The 19,154-nt window shown below is 37.2% G+C and overlaps 1 protein-coding gene across 2 annotated transcripts in view; it reads left to right on the top strand.

The window, feature by feature from the left end:
• The window catches only part of ACBD6 (acyl-CoA binding domain containing 6), a 193,966-nt gene that overhangs the window by 62,817 nt on the left and 111,995 nt on the right, over window positions 1-19,154 (top strand). For both annotated transcript variants that reach the window (XM_065936972.1, XM_065936971.1), the window contains exon 5: window positions 11,078-11,183. In XM_065936972.1, the coding sequence (XP_065793044.1) occupies window positions 11,078-11,183 (106 nt within the window). The remainder of the gene's footprint in view (window positions 1-11,077; window positions 11,184-19,154) is intronic.

The raw sequence follows: 19,154 nt of genomic DNA, 5'->3' as shown, positions 1-19,154 counted from the left end.
GTTGAGGTATGTTCTTTCTATGCCTGCTTTCTGGAGGGTTTTTATCATAAATGGATGTTGAATTTTGTCAAAGGCTTTCTTTGCATCCATTGAGATAATCATATAGTTTTTATCTTTCAATTTGTTAATGTGGTGTATCCTTGCGTCCCTGGGATAAAGCCCACTTGGTCATGATGTATGACCTTTTTAATATGTTGTTGGATTCTGTTTGCTAGAATTTTGTTGAGGATTTTTGCATCTATGTTCACCAGTGATAATGACCTGTAGTTTTCTTTTTTTATGGCATCTTTGTCTTACACTGTTGGTGGGAATGCAAACTAGTACAGCCACTATGGAGAGCAGTGTGGAGATTCCTTAAAAAACTGGAAACAGAATTGCCGTATGACCCAGCAATCCCGCTGTTGGGCATACACATCAAGGAAACCAGAATTGAAAGAGACACGTGTATCCCGGTGTGCATCGCAGCACTGTTTACAATAGCTAGGCCATGGAAGCAACCTAGATGTCCATCAGCAGATGAATGGATAAGAAAGCTGTGGTACATATACACAATGGAATATTACTCAGCTATTAAAAAGGACACATTTGAATCAGTTCTAATGAGGTGGATGAAACTGGAGCCTATTATACAGAGTGAAGTAAGTCAGAAAGAAAAACACCAATACAGTATATTAACGCATATATATGGAATTTAGAAAGATGGTAATGATGACCCTATGTGCGAGACGGCAAAAGAGACACAGATATAAAGAACAGACTTTTGGACTCTGTGGGAGAAGGCGAGGGTGGGATGATTTGAGAGAATAGCATTGAAACATGTATATTGCCATATTGGAATAGGTCACCAGTCCAAGTTCGATGCATGAAACAGGGCACTCAAAACCAGTGCCCTGGGACAACCCTGAGGGATGGGATGGGGAGGGAGGTAGGAGGGGGTTTCAGGATCGGGGACACATGTGCACCCGTGGCTGATTCATGTCAATGTATGGCAAAACCACCACAATATTGTAAAGTAACTAGCCTCTAATTAAAATAAATAAATTAAAAAAAAAAAAAGAATGCAGTTGTAACAATGAAAACAGGCTACTTGTTTAAGTTTATGGAGTCAAATTTTGCTTGTTCTTTGGTGAAATTTATTATCTGGTGTTTTATTTTTCCAGGAAAAAATAGTTCTTTAATTGAGATTCATTGGTTTCTTGGCAGGATTATGTTCAATTGAGGTAAAAGTGACAGGAGGAGTCCTTTTATAGTTTTAGAAACATCAAATGATAAACTTGGATGAAAGGAAAAGCTTTCTTCTATAGAACCATTGTTTTTTTTCTTTTGAACCATTGGTTTTTTAAAAGAACATTAAAATGTATTTTGAATGTGTTTTTGAGTACTTTAGTATATAAACTTCTAGTTTTTTCCCACATATTTGAAGATTAGGAAAATCGTTATCTAATGAACCCATTTACTAAGTAAGGCTTGGTCTCCAATGTTGTGGCAGTTTCCTGACGAAAATACATTGTAGGTGATAAGTTAAGGGCCCATTTTAGTTTTATTGTAAACGTTTCTGAACCAAGGGCCACTGGGGCCAGTTCTGAGCTTGCTCCCTGCCTGTTTTGGTTCTGACCTTTATTTCCACTCTGTCACAGAAAATGACAATATAATGTCATAGGTACAGATCTCTGTGTTACTGTTCCACAGCCCTGAAGCCAATTTCTCATTCTGAAACTAGTTCATTGTTCTGTAATATAATGGAGGGGATATAAGGTGAGGCTAATTAAGTACAAAAAATTATGGAACCAAATTGCTGGAATTCAAATGCTGGTTCCATCTCTTTTTAGCTCTGTGACCTTGGACAAGTTATTTATCTCTAAAATGGGGATGATTATATTACCTTTTTCATATGACATTTTTGTGGATTGTATGAATATTTATACAGGGCATCCTAGAATAACATGCGGCACAAAATAGGTTACTTTGTAACTATTAGTTTTATTAGTATTGTTAGGAACATAGAGTCCCCCCAGGAGAGATCCAGGGCACAGGACTGATGGCAGGAGCCAAAAACACATGTCAGGACCTAACTATGGAGTTAGGTGCAGGTTGTTTGCTTTTGCAGAAGAAAATGACAAATCAGGAAGGGAGAAATCTGTGTTTGGAACTATAGAACCGAGAGAGTAACAGGTCTTGTGACTCACGGTTACTCTAGTCTTGAGATCAGTTGTGTTTCATTTAAACTGCAGACTGGCAGAAAAAGCTCTGGTTAATAAGTATAAGGCTTTGTAAAGAGTCAGATGCTTCTGCAATGCATATACTGACTGACTCACAAGTAATCATTTTCAGTGACTTGTATAACTGAGAGGGTTTTACCTAGAGGTTGGCAGATAAAGTAAGAAATTAGGGCATGATTTTAAAATACAACAAATGAAACGTGTACAATATCCAACCTACCCTGCAATAAGATTTGATCTTCCTTGTTACATTCTGTAGTTTGATGCTACGTAATCTGTCAGAATTTTATTAATCCCACTTACACAGGCAGCCATCTGGACCTTCTCTAAGCAAGACCAGACCAGTATACAACTAAAATGATTGATGGGCTCTGGAATTGATTAGTTGTTCTGTGAGACAAATGAACTGTTTTGGCAGAAAATACCAGAGGTCACTGCCGTGGTCAGACACAAAAGCCTGTAGAATTATAAAGAGATGCTTTCATCATTGACTTATAAAGTTAAAATTTTTAAACTATAATAGATTCTGAAAATATTTTAGAAATATTTTTTCATTAGTTGCTCTCTAGACCTGATTCTAAAGTTGTAGACTATAAGTATATATATATTTTAAAAAAAACAAACTAGAATAAAGGTGCTAGTTTTATGCTTTAATTTTGTGTTTCTGGTGAAAATATGAACTGGAATAAAACTAGTGTAAAAGCTAGTCACTTATCCATAAATTGTACTCTAAGATTTTCCTGAAAGAGATGTGATTGGAGAAAAAACTGCAGCATATATGGTTTTATTATAAGTGATTTATAAAACCAAATGGTATGAAATTCCATTTAATTATTTATTCAAAGCTTCACATTGTTATCAGCTTTTAACAAATCTGTTTAAGACTCTGAAGCATCCAGAGTGTGCATTACACATATTTTGTACTTAAAAGTTGAATATTTGAATTTTTATGCTTTCAGTAGGCTACATCACTCTGGGATAATACTGTCCCACTGATATCACTGCTGTGAGCACCAGAGAGATTCTCCTGGTAGTTAGTAGTGAAACTCTTCCCTATTTCACTGTGTTGCCTAGGATCAACATTGTGTTAACACTTTGGTGATAGGTGATAAATTGGATGACATATGTCTTGTTACATTCTGCTTATTCTTTGAGGACTGCACAAGTGTGTATAGGCAAGTGGGCAACTCTCCCCTGAGAATGTGATTGCTCAGAATGAACTTGAGTTATGGATTTATTCAGCCTGTAAAACCTCAGCTGGCATAAATAATTGAGAAAGCAAAGGTTTGTCTGTGGTGCATACCTCAGGGACTCATGGCTCCCTTCCTCTTCTCTACCTCCCTTTCTTATGAAAATGATCCCAGTTGCACTCCTAGATAATAACACACCAAGCAATTAAAAGCCATGGGTGGCTGGAGAGAGGAGAAAAGGTTTAGTTAATGAGCTTTTCCTCTTCCAGTGCCCATGAGAGCCTCAGGAATGACAAGGCGATTAAAGCGAAGAGATAATTATAGATTATGTGAAAATGGGTCCCTTGGGATGAGCAGGTCTTGACATAAACAGTAACTGTTGTAAGAGTCTCCTGGCTCTCATATTCACCCTTTTCTTACGTGCTTTATTTAGCTCCTGTGTGCTCAGTGTCATGATGCCAACCAAGCATATAGGCAGGTCCACCTGTTTGCAGATCAACAGCCCTTACTGAACAAGAGGTCATTCATCAACTAAAACCATCATCTTTTCTTCCTCTTTCCATCTCTTCTTTCTTTTTCCTTCCCCCTCATCCTTTCCCCGACTCTTCTTTTTCTGTCTCTTCCTTCTTCTAATCTTTTCCTTCTCTCTCTCTCTCATATCCTTATCCGTATGTAGTACCTTTGAAATGCTAGGCACTTAGTCTTGTTTAAGTCTTACAAAGTTTTGTGTGTGTGTGCGCTCACAAGTGTAAAGATACATTAGTTATGGATGCACTATGTCTATTATAATAAAAGCTAGTCATATGTATTATAGATAATATAAATAAATGTTTTCTTCTGTTAAATGCTCTACAGATATATTAAAGAAAGATATCTTAAAAGTGTTAGCAAAGATGTCAGTTTTGTGTGATAGACAAAGTCATCTTCTCATTCACTTGTTATCAGCTATTCTCTCAGTGCTGAAAGCAAGCAGTTTTGGTTCATTTCATTGCTTTGCAATTTGTGAAATCTTTGCGAATTACATTGTATATATTAATAAATGCTGGTATTTATTGAAGTTTGAATTCTGTATAAAAAAAGACATTACTACATGATTTACATGGTTCTACTTTTTAAATTTTACCTAATACAAAATTTTTTATATTCATTAGATAAATATTTTTAACAGTATATCATGTAAAGTATGCCATTCCTAGGCCTAGACATTGGTCTACCCTATCTCTTTCTCATGTTCTAACACATCAGAAATTCTGTTTCTTCATATTCAAAATAATCCAAATTCATCTGCCTCTCATCATCGCCACTATCCCACCTTTTGCATTAACATCACTACTCTACATCTCTTGGCCAGGACACTACAGAGTGATTTGCAAACTGGATTCCTCACTTCCCTTGCTGTCTCCTCCAGATTTATAAATCAAATCTCCAATCACTTTCCTGCTTAAAACCCTTTAATGATTTCCCATAACACTTAGGATAGAATTTAAAATCCTTAGCCTGGCTTGCAGGGCCCCTCATCATCTCATCTAATGCCAGTTTTCCCCTTCCTGGTTGTCCACTTTGCTCCAACCAGCTGGCCTATTTTATTTCCTTGAAGGGTCAGTTAATATTTGTTGGGTAAATTGATTGAGAGTATTATATAAGAGTATGAAAAATGATTCTACCTTACAACATATGCTAAAATCTTAAGCTAGTAATAATGTCAGCTAACATATATTGATCACTTATTATATGTTAGTAACCATACTGCATTTGTTTTATATATATATTATTCCACTTAATCTTCAGAATGATCCTATGAGATGTAGGTATTGTAAATATCCCTGTTTTACAGATGAGGAAACTGAGGCTCAAAGAGATTAGGTTACTTGCCCAAGATCACAGGGTTAGTAATTCTGCTCTTAAGTGCTACACTGTATTGCTTCTGAGATGTTTGAGGAATCATTGTAATCTCCAATTACTGAAATTGAATTTGATAGTTGTTATTATATTAATATAGTGAGTATCTTCAGTTTACATTTTTTAATTAAATTTCTTTTCCATTTAGTGTTTTTAAAAATGTGCTTCACTGGTATAATTAGAGACTGTAGTCTTTCATTTATCAATATACTGATGATGATGTTTCCCTTAGATTAATTGTTTTTATTGATTTTAGACTTACCTTAATGGTTGAGAATGTAACTCATCTCTGTAGCCAAGAGATTCTATAGATTTTTTTGATGTGGGCACTGGTTTTAGAGGGATTGATCAGAACTGAACTACATTTTTCTTATGGACACTTAAAGTATCAGAAATTTTCAATCAACTTTTTTAGAGTTAAGCAGGTTTTAACAGGTGAAAATGCATTTTTAGTAACTAGTTTTTTTAAAAAAATATAGTTTATACCTAAATAACCTTTCCAGTATAACAAGTTATCTACAAGAAGTACCTGGGGCATTGATCTCTTCTTTGTTATTGTTTGCGTGAAAAAATATGAGAAAAATATGCTAAAAATGTTAAGTGGTTTCATTTGAAGGGACTCTTATCCACATATGTAAGATAGTAAATAGAACTTTTTATTTGAGGCTTTTAAGAATTTTCTGATCCTAGAACTAAATACACTGCATATGTAATCCAGTCAGAGAATAGTTATTACTTGGTGAAAGTTATTACTTGGTGCAATTCAGGAGACCCAGGTTCGATCCCTGGATCGGGAAGATTCCTTGGAGAAGGAAATGGCAACCCACTCCAGTATTCTTGCCTGGAAAACCCCATGGGCGGAGGAGCCTGACAGGCTACAGTCCATGGAGTCGCAAAGAGTCGGACATGACTGAGTGACTTCACTTTCTTTCTTTTCCTTTTATTCTGTTCTTCAATATCCTTTAGTCACTTAGCTGGTTTATTAGTATATTCTTCAAGCCTTGGTTGTAATGTCAACTCTTCTGTGATGCCCTCTTTGCTCATCTTTGGTTGAGTGGCCCACTCCTTGCGTTGGGCCTCTAATTTATAGAATTTTGGGTTGGAGTAGTGATATTTGAAAAACCTCTGCTGCCGTAGTCCCTGTGAGGATTTTGGAGGACTGTTCCCTTTTATATTTTTATGATACCTTCTAAAATGTTTTTTAATAACTTTTTTTAGCTGTGCTAAGTCTTCATTGCTGCATGTGGGCTTTCTCTAGTTGCAGCGAGTGGGTCTACTGCCTATTTGCAGTGTGCGGGCTTCTCATTGTAGTAGCTTCTCTTGTTGAGGAGCCTGGGCTCTAGGGTGTGTGGGCTTCAGCGATTGCGGCTTGAGGGTTCAGTAGTTGTGGCACACAAACCAATTGCCCTGTGGCATATGGGATCTTAGTTCCCGGACCAAGGATTGAGTCCGTGTCCCCTGCATTGGCTGGCGGATTCTTAACCGCTATACCACCAGGCAAGTCCCAGCATCTAAAATTTTTATTTAAAAGTTTAAATAATTGCAAAGGGCATAATTTCTGACATTTTGTAAATAATGGAATTTTAAAATAAACATTCTTTTAGATGTATCCAACAGAATCTAAATACTATAACGACAGTCCATTTTTTAAAATGTATTTTAATTGGAATATAATCGCTTTCCAATGTTGTGTTGGTCTCTGCTGCACAACAGCGTGACTCAACTCTAAGTGTATAGATATCCCCCCTCTTGAGCCTCCTTCCCACCTGCCTGCCCCTCAGGTCGTCCCAGAGCACCAGGCTGAGCTCCCTGCGCTACACAGCGGCCTCCCGCTAGCTGTCTGTTTTATGCCTGACAGTGTGTATGTGTCAGTGCTAACTCTGTCCTTGCCTCCTGTGTCCACATGTCCATTCTCCATGTCCGCATCTCTGTTCCTGCACTGCACATAGGTTTGTCAGTACCAGTTTTCTAGGAAAAATGGTGCTGATAATCCATTTTTTAAAAAACATATGAGCATGCTACCATTGAGGAAAATTGGGAAAACAGTACCAGCTCTCTGTATTATTTCTTACAGCTACATGTGAATCTTCAGTTGTCTTGAAATAGAAAGTTTACTTAAAAATAAAATTCTGATCTTGATTTTAAAGTATATGTTTAAGGTCTTCTTTGTGTTTTTGTTCATTCAATAAATTTTAATTATGTATTGGAATGCTGTTTTGATATCAGATTGCTTGATAAATACAATGAGTTGAAATATTTACTGAATGTGTCTATTAAATAGATATCTGAGTTTATTCCATAAATGTGTTTTTTAGTTCTATAAGGTCAGTGAAAAGTAAATACTTTAGATGGCTCACCATGAAACCTAACTATCTGAAATAGTCTTTTGATAGGAAAATGCAATCTTTGTAGAAAGTGATGCAGATAGCATTTTTAGGCGTGAGCAAGAATCTCATCTTCCTGTGACTGATGAAAGACAACCATACTTAAACACCATCCCTCTCTTCCATGAGTGTGTACCCTTACTTTTCAAAAGAATGTCAAAGAACGTGTGTGTGTGTGTGTGTGTGTGTGTGTGTGTTTTCATTCAGCTAAATGTATTTCCTGTCAAATTTAGGAAATTTGGAGTAATCTCAAGAGAGTCTTGCTGTCTTGTGCTATGGGTAATGTGGGACATTCTTGGGGGTATTCATGAAAATAACTCATACTCATCTGTAGAGGATGGATATGATAATTTTATCACATTCAGCAGAGAAAAGGAGAAAGATAACTGGTAAGCATCAAAAGAGAAGATCAAGTGAGAAGATGTAGAAGGGCACTAACATTTTTTAAGGCTCTGCTATATTTGGTTTGCACTTGTCATTTCATTTAAGTACAGAGAAAAATTTCCTGTGGAAGACTGCATTAACTGGGAAATACAGAGGGAAAAAGAATTAGATTTGTGTATTGTACATAATCTTGTCAGGGGCAAGATACGAGATACACAAACATGTTGCTTCTGATGTTTCTCCCTTTTGACCACTAGGTGGTGACATTGTATAAAGACAGCTTGGTTGCTGGCATGCCAGTCAAAACATGCATGACTTGGTGTTAGATAACTCTATTTAAAAACTAAGCCCAAGTGTATCACTTAATTTTTTAAATTATTAGTCACTGAGCTTTGTAACACATTCATGGTGATTTTATTGGCTTTCCCATTTTATATTTAATTTACATTGTGTACTCTACCCTGAAGTATTTTATAAATACTTCTATGTACCTAACATACCTAGTAATGATAAACTACAGTTGATAAGCAGGTATACAGATGAAAAAAATGCCCTGACCTCCAAAAAATTCACAAACCAAAACAATAATTGATATAAAGGATACATATTAAGAAACACTGAGAATATATTAAGCAATACAAACATGTTAAATAAGTTTGTATTTTATTTACTCTCTTACTGCTTATGGCATAGGTGTACATGCCCATTTAGGATTAAGGAAGAAGGGGACACCCAGAAGGTCCTCTCATTTCTGAATAACCCTCCAATATTACTGGGTAAGGGTAACCTATATCCCAAGGATCCTCCATACTTTCCTTTCTGTGCCCCACCACCAGCTCCCCATTATTTTCAATTCAAAACAGTTGGTGAGAAGTATATTTTTTATTATGACTTAAAATGGCATAGTACTTTATCTCACAGTTGAAGTTGCTGCCTGTTGAATTAGAGGGGTCTCTGTTATTGTATTGAAGGAAACTAGGCCCCTCGTATCCCCAGGTCAGAATGCTGAATGCACTTTTTTCATAGAAAGTATTTTTTGTGATAGTTAAATATAGCTAAAATAGTATTATATGAAGCCTTAATTTAAAAAATCAGACTTGTCCTTTTAGGGGTTTTGGTCTCGGACTTGTCTATTTTTTTTCCCTCCAGAGTAAATGATCTAGAAAAGCATTTTCTCTTTTGCAAATGAACATTTTCAAGAGATCATACTTTTTTTTTTTTTTAACATGATTTTTTTTCCTGGAGACTTAGCTCATTTTCTCTAGCTTGAGGTGGACTGTTTCTCCACTGTATTCTGATAGACCTTTTTAAAGATCCAGTTTCACATTATGTTAATAGTGTATGGATTTGGGGAACTTCTCTGGTGGTCCAGCAGCTAAGGGCTCCCAATGCAGGGGGCCCAGGTTCAGTCCCTGGTGGGGAAACTAGATCCCACATGCTGCAGCGAAGAGTTCGCTTTCTGCAACTGGAAGATCCTGCATGCCACAACTAAAGATCAGAAATCACATGTACTGCAACTAAGACCCAGCAGAGCCAAATAAATAAATGAAAATAATACAGTTTTAAACTGTATAGATTTTAATCATTTCAGCTATACTGTACCTGTACTGAACACAGAGTTTCTTGCTTATCCTTGTTATCTGTTATAAACAGAATCTTGCCCAATGCCTTGCATGTAGTAGATTCTCCAATACATCAAATGCATAAGGGAATCTTAGATGGTACATGCCAGAAGATTGTGGTATGAGTTAATTACCACTGGCTGGGAAATAACTTTTTATAGGGTAAAAGTTATTGGCTTTTAAGATAGGAGACCTCCTATGGTCAGTCACTTTAATTTCTGATAAATGGAAGCCATGGACTTACATTTATCAAAAATACTAGTTATAATTTTTGGAACTCAAATCGCATTCTTTTATGCCTGTTTGGAAAATTAAGCCCACATGTTGGACAGTTTCATTATTAATATTCCAAATTACCGATCCTTTGAGGACCTCATTGAAACTACCCACCCGCCTGTTCCCCTTGCTCCCTGCCAACACATTCATAAAAATGTATTATGTATTTGCATACATAATTCTGTATACTGTTTTAGAGGACTCATAGACCTCATGTCAAGAACTTCTGCTTTAGATTCTGCAGTAGATTACAGCTTACTAGTTGGAAGATGTGGCTTGATGTAATAGAAAAGTAGAAAAATGGACTATCTACAAAATCAGTTCATCTGAGTGAGTTCTACCTCTTATTCTACCTTTGATAAATGTGATGCTATTTGACAGGTCATATAATGTCTCCATACTTGTTTATCTGTGAAGTGAAGCTGTCGGATAAGAGTAAGTGAATTAGTACACTGACATACTTAGAATAGTACTGGGTGTATATTATGCTTCCCAGTCTTTATTTGTATTATCTCATGAAGGATTTCAGAATTTTGTGATGCTGTCATTATCGTTCCCAAAGAAAATTACTTTGGTGTGCATGTATGTGTATGTATGTGTGTGTGTGTGTGTGTGTGTGTGTTGTGTGTGTGTATTTGTGTATAATTTTTAAAAACTTGGATAGCAACCAACTTATTCTGTTTTTCTGTAGTAGAAGTAGTAAGTTTGTTCCGATCCTTTGCTACTTCTATACTGGCAATGGAAAATGACCTTCTCACTGCAGTGCTACGTTTGAACATTCTGAGTCAGAGGATATATGTGCCTGTCTGTGTAAAAGCAACTGGGGAGAAAAAGAGCATTGAGAAAATCTACTCAAGATGTTTTATTAGTGTACTGGTATAACTTGTTAAAGCAGATGAAGCTTTTCTCTATAGTTGTTAAGAACCTTAGTTTTTTCAGAGATTGGATGTATTGTCTTACTGAAAATTCACTATTGTTCATGGAAAATTCTTTATAAAAACAGATTCCATTAATGTTTACAGCAAACAGATTGTATTAAAAGTATGTAACTTTTCTGTGTTACCTATTAATACAAAAGCTTTTTTTTTTTTAACTCCAATTAGGGAAGAAGACAAAGACATATTTGATTACTGCAGGGAAAACAACATTGACCATATAACCAAAGTCATCAAAACAAAAAACATGGATGTGAATATGAAGGATGCAGAGGTATGAAACAAGTACATTTTCCTTTGCCCAGTAACTATATTTCTAGAAAACTGTCAAAATCTTGGTCAATCCAATTATTTCAATGCAGGTCCACTATTTAAAGGGATCCTATACTAAATTATTTTGTAAAATATATTATTGATTTGTTTTGTGAATAAAACTGTTCACATATTGAGCTTAAACTGTCCCTGAATTATAGTTGTTAAAAAAGCAGCAAAATTTGGTAATCACTTTGAATCATTTTTCTCATTCTGTGATAATGCGGTAAAGATGATTGAAATGACCATCTTCAATCAAAGGTGGCAAGTGTTAGGAAGAGGACATGCGGTGATCATAGATAATATGTAGAGTAGATAATTGACTTCTATATTAATTGAGAGCTCTCTGTACAGGTTAGCCTTTAATGTTATCTCACTTTTAGGCAACATCTTTGCTGTAATATGTTTTTATGACATCTGGAACTGAAAATGTAAGACTCTAATTCTACAGTAAAGGAAGACCAGTGATACTGTCCCATCTCTCCTCACTCTCTTCAGTTTAGTTCAGTTCAGTCGCTCAGTTGTGTCCGACTCTGCGACCCCATGAATCGCAGCACGCCAGGCCTCCCTGTCCATCACCAACTCCTGGAGTTTACTCAAACTCATGTCCATCAAGTCGGTGATGCCATCCAGCCATCTCATCCTCTGTCGTCCCCTTCGCCTCCTACCCCTAATCCCTCCCAGCATCAGGGTCTTTTCCAATGAGTCAAATCTTTGTATGAGTGGCCAAAGTATTGGAGTTTCAGCTTCAGCATCAATCTTTCCAATGAACACCCAGGACTGATCTCCTTTAGGATACACTGGTTAGATCTCCTTGCAGTCCAAGGGACTCTCAAGAGTCTTCTCCAACACCATAGTTCAAAAGCATCAATTTCTCGGCATTCATCTTTCTTCACAGTCCAACTCTCACATCCATACATGACTACTGGAAAAACCATAGTCTTGACTAGACGGACCTTTGTTGGCAAAGTAATGTCTCTGCTTTTTAGTATGCTATCTAGGTTGGTAGGTTGGCCTCACTCTCTTAACAAAAGTTATTATCACAGCATTTAGTTTCAGTTTTCTTCTTGAATCTCTAGTGTATCAATGTTTTTATTATTGTTACAAATTATAGTATAATTATGTAATATAGTCAGTTATAATATGGTTATAATGTAACTATATTATTATGACTATGTAAAGATTGTTTGCTCAGCTATGGACTGTGCTATATGTATTAGTCAATTTTTTGCTATAGCAAAAAAAGAAAAATTTCAGTAGCTGACAACATTTATTTATTGTTCATGTTTCAAAAGTCTTGGAACCAGTTGAGACTGCTGGGTTCTACTAGCCTTTTCAGTGCTCAGTTCATCTTGATTTCACCTGTTCTCATTTGAGATCTAATCCCAGTTAGGTGGGGCAGACAAAACCAGATCCCACAAATACATTTAAAGCTTTCCTTGACTCTAGTGTGTGTCACATCTCCCTGTTTTCCTTTGTCTAAAACAAGTCACAAGGCCAAGACTCAGGTCAGTATAATAGGAAGTCTGCTCTGATTACAGGGACGCAAGGCAAGGGTAAAAAGTGAATGAATAAATTAGGTAATCATGAATAATGCAATCTACATTCCATGGTACAGCATTTGTTTTTCTTAAAGTTAATAGTGGCCTCTCTATTTGCTTTTATACTTTTCTTGGTCTTCTGTATTCCTATTAACTCTTCCCTCAATTTGCCCAAGAAGTCTTCTCATGCAGTCAATCCCATGTTTTTCCTTTTTTTTTTTTTCTTTAGGAGTATCCCTCTGGAACCTTCCTTCCTTCGTTCCTCCTCCTTCATCTCTAGTCTGGACTGGTTGCTCTCTCAGCCTCTCACACAGATGTCATTCTAGCGTTATGTTTTACCATTGTCCTCGGAATTCTCTTCCCCTTTCTTCTGGATTTTTCTGCTTTCTGGATCCTAGGTCTTCACCTTTTATTGTTTACTTCTGTTTTGTTGGAGTGTCTCCTCCTCTAGCTTCCTCTTTTATTTATTTCCTGGTTTTGAAGGAGCATTTCCTTCAGTAGCTTCCTGAGAAAGGTAAATGTTTTGAGAACTTCCTTGTTGAAAATGTTTCTGTCAGAGCTCTTGACATATCCCACATGCTCAATAAAGATTTGATCAATTGTGAATTAATGAATGATAGAATGAATGAATAAGCAAAAGCAGTATAGTATAATGGTGATGAGCTGGACTGCCTGGGTTCAAGGGCTAGTACTGTCACTTCCTAGCTATATGACCTTTATCAAGTTTATTCTGTCTCAGTTTCCTAATGTGTAAAATGAGAACAGTACCTGTGTCAGAAATATTGTGAGTATTAAATGAGTTAATGTATATAAAGGACTTAAATAGTACCTGAAACACATACACCAAGACATCAATAAATGTCTTGATTATCCTTAGTGAATAATATGAATAAAGGATGATGATATAATGAAGAAATCACTTAATTCTTTTTTCTAAGACTTAAATTTTTTTTTAAGAGCAGAGCAGTTTTAGGTTTTATAATAAACTTGAGAGGAAGGTAGACATGGTACATTTTTTTTTAAACCCAGGATGTACATTGATACATCATAATCACCCAAAGTCCATAATTTACTTTAGGGCTCACTCTTCGTGCTGTACATCCTATGTATCTGGATAGATGTATAATGACATATTCTTCATTACAGTATCATACAGAGTATTTTCATGACCCTAAAAATCCTATGTGCTTGCCTATTTGTACCTCCTGCTCCCCCTGCAACAACTGATCTTTTTCTTGTCTCCATAGTTTTGCCTTTTCTAAAATGCCATATAGTTGGAATCATATGATATGTAGTCTTTTCAGATTGGCTTCTTTCACTTAGTAATATACATTTGAGTTTCCTCCATATCTTTTGACGGTTTGATAGCTCATTTTCTTTTTTGTTGTTATTCAGTTGCTCAGTCATGTCAGACTCTTTGTGGCCCCATGAACTACAGCACTCCAAGCTCCCCTGTCCTTCACTATCCCCTGAGTTTGCTCAAACTCATGTCCATTGAGTCAATGATGCCATCCAACCATCTCATCCTCTGTTGCCCCCTTCTACTGCCCTCAATCTTCCCCAGCATCAGGGTCTTTTCCAATGAGTTGGCTCTTAGCATCAGGTAGCCCGAGTATTGGAGCTTCAGCTTCAGCATCAGTCCTTCCAATGAATATTCAATTTCCTTTAGGATGGACTGGTTGGATCTTCTTGCAGTCCAAGGGACTCTCAAAAGTCTTCTCCAACCCCACAGTTTGAAAGCATCAGTTCTTTGGTGCTCAGCCTTCTCTGTGGTCCAACTCTCACATCCGTACATGACTACTGCAGAAACCATAGCTTTGACTATATGGATCTTTGTCAGCAAAGTGAAGTCTTTGCTTTTTAATACACTGTCTAGGTTTGTCATAGCTTTTCTTCCAAGATGCAGGCATCTTTTAATATCATGGTTACAGTCACTGTCTGCAGAGATTTTGGAACCCAAGAAAATGAAGTTTGTCACTGTTTCCATCTTTCCCCTTCTGTCTGCCATGAGGTGATGGGACCAGATGCCCTGATCTTCATTTTTTGAATGTTGAGTTTTAAGCCAGTTTTTTTCACTCTCCTCTTTCACCTTCATTAAGAGGCTTTTTAGTTCTTCTTCACTTTCTGCCATTAGAGTGGTGTCATCTGCATATCTGAAGTTATTGGTATGTCTCCTGGCAATCTTGCTTTCAGCTTGAGCTTCTCCCAGCCTAGCATTTCGCATGATATACTCTGCATATAAGTTAAATAAACAGCATGACAATGTATAACTTTGATGAATTCCTTTCCCAATTTTGAACCTGTTCATTGTTCCATCTCCAGTTCTAACTGTTGCTTCTTGACCCACATACAGGTTTCTCAGGAGGTAGGTAGGTAAGTTAAGGTAAGAAATTCTCTTTAAGAATTTTCCACAGTGTGTTGTGATCCACACAGTCAAAGGATTTAGCGTAGTCAATGAAGTAGAAGGAGATGTTTTCTGGAATTCCCTTGCTTTTTCTGTGATCCAGTGGATGTTGAAAATTTGACCTCTGGTTCCTCTGCCTTTTCTAAATCCAGCTTGTTTATCTGGAAGTTCTGGATTCATCTACTGTTGAAGCCTAGCTTGAAGAATTTTGAGCATGACCTTGCTAGCATGTGAAATAAGTGCAGTTGTGCAGTAGTCTGAACATTCTTTGTCATTGCCTTTCTTTGGGATTGAAGTGAAAACTGACCTTTTCCAGTCCTGTGGCCACTGCTGAGTTTTCCAAATTTGCTGGCATATTGACTGCAGCACTTTCACAGCATCATCTTTTAGGATTTGAAATAGCTCGGCTGGAATTCCATCACCTCCACTAGCTTTGTCTGTAGTAATGCTTTTTAAGGCCCACTTGACTTCACACTCCGTTGGCTCTAGGTGAGTGACCACACCATCATGATTATCTGGGTCATTAAGACCTTCTTTGTATAGTTCTTCTGTGTATTCTTGCCTCTTCTTCTTAATATATTCTGCCTCTGTTAGGTCCATACCATTTCTGTCCTTTATTGTGCATCATCTTTGCATGACATGCTCCCTTGGTATCTCTAATTTTCTTGAAGGGATCTCTGGTCTTTCCAATTGTATTGTTTTCCTCTATTTCCTTACATTGTTCACTTAAGAAGGCTTTATCTCTCCTTGCTGTTCTTTGGAACTCTGCATTCAGATGGGTGTATCTTTCCTTTTCTCTTTTGTCTTTTAGCTTCTCTTCTCAGCTATTTGTAAGGCCTCCTCAGACAACCATTTTGCCCTTTTGCATTTCTTTTTTTGGGGTATGGTCTTGATCACTGCCTCCTATAAAATGTTACTAACCTCTGTCCATAGATCTTCAGGCACTCTTATCAGGTCTAATCCCTTGAATCTCCTTGTCATTTCTACCTATATAATCCTACAGGATTTGATTTAGGTCATATCTGAATGGTGTAGTGGTTTTCCCTACTTTCTTCAACTTAAGTCTGAATTTTGCAATACAGAGTTATGATCTAAGCCACAGTCAGCTTCCTGTCTTGTTTTTGCTGACTGTATAGAGCTTCTCCATCTTCAGTTCCAAAGAATATAATCAATCTGATTTCTGTATTGACATTTCCTTTTAGCATCCAAGAATATCCCATTGTCTAGATGTTCCACAATTTATTTATCCATTCACCTCTTAAAGGACTGTCCTTGGCTGCCTCTGAGTTTTGGCAGTTATGAATAAAGCTGCTATAAACATCCATGTGAAGATTTTGTGTGGACATAAGTTTTCAGTTCCTTTGGGTAAATAAGGAGAAGTATGAATTCTAGATCATATTGTGAAAGTGAAGTCGCTCAGTCATGTCCGACTCTTTGTGACCCGTGGACTGTAGCCCACCAGGCTCCTCTGTCCATGGGGTTCTCCAGGCAAGAATACTGGAGTGGGTTGCCATTTCCTTCTCCAGGGGATCTTCCCGACCCAGGGATCGAACCCAGGTCTCCTGCATTGCAGGCAGACCCTTTAACCTCTGATTCCATTTTCTTTCCCCTCTTAGCATATCAGTTATGCTTTTTCTAACCTTTTATAGTGGTTGCCCTAGAGTCTGCAGTATACATTTATAACTATTCCAGGTCCACTTTCAAATAACATGATGCCATTTCATGGGTAATGTGAGTGCTTTATAAAAAAAAATATTCCTAATTCCTCCCTCCTGCCCCTTGTATCACTGCTGCCACTCATTTCACTTAAATAAAAGCATACATAGGCATATGTACATGCATACAGTGTATGCGTGTGTATATATTTGTATGCATATAAGATATGAAACATAAGCTTGTGTAATCAAATTCACTATATAAGATAAGATACCTAAGCTTGTATAATCAAATATGCTGTGCTATTATTTTGAACAAACTGTTAAGTCAATTAAGAATTTTTTATTGTATCTTCACTATTCTTTCTCTGATGCTCTTTATGTAGATCCAGTTTCTAACCTACATTGTTTTCATTCTCTCTAATAAATATCTCTCAATATTTCTTGCAAGGCAGGTCTACTGGCAACAGATTTCTCCAATATTTGTTTGAGACAATCTTTATTTCTTCTTCACTTTTGAAGAATAATTTCTCAGGATACAGAATTCTAGGTTAGCAGGGGTTTTCGCTCAGCACTTTAAGTGTCACTCCACTCTTCTTGCTTGCATGGTTTCAGAAGAGAAGTCTGATGTAATTGTTTTCTCTATAAGCAGTGTATTTTTTTCTTTGACTTCCTTCAGGATTTTTCTTTATCTTTGATTTTCTTTAATTTGAAAATGATATGCATAGTGTAGTTTTTGAAGTGTTTATCTTGCTTGGTGTTCTCTGAGCTTCCTGGATCTGTGGCTTAGCATCTGGCATTAATTTGAGGAATTTCAGTTATTGTTTCAGGTATTTCTTGTGTTCCTTTCTCTGTTTCTTCTCCTTCCGGTATCTCCAACTATGCATATGTTACATCTTTTGCATTTGTCCCACAGCCCTTGGATATTCTGTTCTGTTTTTGTTATTGTTGTTTCCTGTCTTTGTTCTCTTTGCTTTTCAGTTTTCAAGGATTCTGTTGATACATCTTCTAGCTCAGAGATTCTTTCTTCAACCATTTCTGGTATACTATACAGTAAGCCTGTCACAGGCATTTTAAATTTCTGTTGCAGTGGGTTTATTTTTTTAATCTCTAGCATTTCTTTATGGTTCTTTATTCAGATTTCCACTTCTCTGCTTACATTGTCCATCTGTTCTTTTTCTTTTTTAGATATGTAACTATTTGGTTGCCTTGGATCATAACTGTGGCACACAGGATCTTCACTGCATTATTCAGGGTGTTTTGTTGCAGTGCACGGACTCTTTAATTGTGGCAGAGGGGCTTAGTTGCTCCGCAGCAAGTGGTATCTTAGTTTCCCGACCAGAGATCGGGAAGCCACATTTTCTGAATTGCAAGGTGGACTCTTAACCACTGGACTGCCAGGGAAGTCTCTGTCCATCTGTTCTTGCATGCTGCCAGCTTTATATATTAGAGCCCTTAGCATATTAATCATTGTTGTTTTAAATTCTCCACCTAATAATTCCAACATCTCTGCCCTGTTTCATTCTGATGCTTATTCTGTCTCTTCAAATGGTGAATTTTCTGCCTTGTGGTTTGCCATGTAATTTTTATTGATAACTGGATGTGATATACCAGATAAAAGGAACTGCTGTAAATAGGCCCTTAGTAATGTGTTGGTGTGAAAAACTGACTTATTTGAAGAGACCCTGATGCTGGAAAAGATTGAAGATGGGAGGAGAAGGGGACGACAGAGGATGAGATGGTTGGATGGCATCACCAACTCAATGGACATGGGTCTGAGTAAGCTACAGGAGTTGGTGATGGACAGGGAAGTCTGGCATGCTGCAGTCCATGGGGTCACAAAGAGTCGGACATGACTGAGCGACTGAACTGAAATGACTGAATGTGTTGGTGAGGGGTTGGGGAGAGTAAGTTTTCTGTGGTCCTACCATTAGGTCTCAGTTCTGTAGTGAGCCTGTGTCTCTGAGCTGGGACTCTCACAAATGTTTCTCTCTCTTCTTTTTTTAATCCCTCTTTAAATGGGACAGATGACTAGAGTGGACTGGAGGTGGCTATTTCCCTTCCCCCAGGTCAGTTAGACTCTGATATACCCCAACAGGTTAGGTGCTGGTTAACCTTTTCCTCTAAAGGCAGGCCTTTTCAGGGCATATTTCAGAATGGATCATTTCCCTTTCCCCTATCCGAAGCAAGAGAGGATGTTTCTGTATTTATTATCAGAGAATCTGGTCATGCTCCTGGAGGTAAATCTTACATTATTGGGGGGGTGTGTTTGGAGGAGTTGAGTAGATGCCTTTGGAGTTTTAACCCTCAGAGTTGTCTGCACTGAGCCTCCA

Source organism: Muntiacus reevesi, chromosome 5 (genome assembly GCF_963930625.1).
Source record: "Muntiacus reevesi chromosome 5, mMunRee1.1, whole genome shotgun sequence".
NCBI classification, from domain to species: Eukaryota; Metazoa; Chordata; class Mammalia; order Artiodactyla; family Cervidae; genus Muntiacus; species Muntiacus reevesi.
Note: the sequence above shows the minus strand (reverse complement) of the source record. Positions and strands in the feature narration are given on the sequence as shown.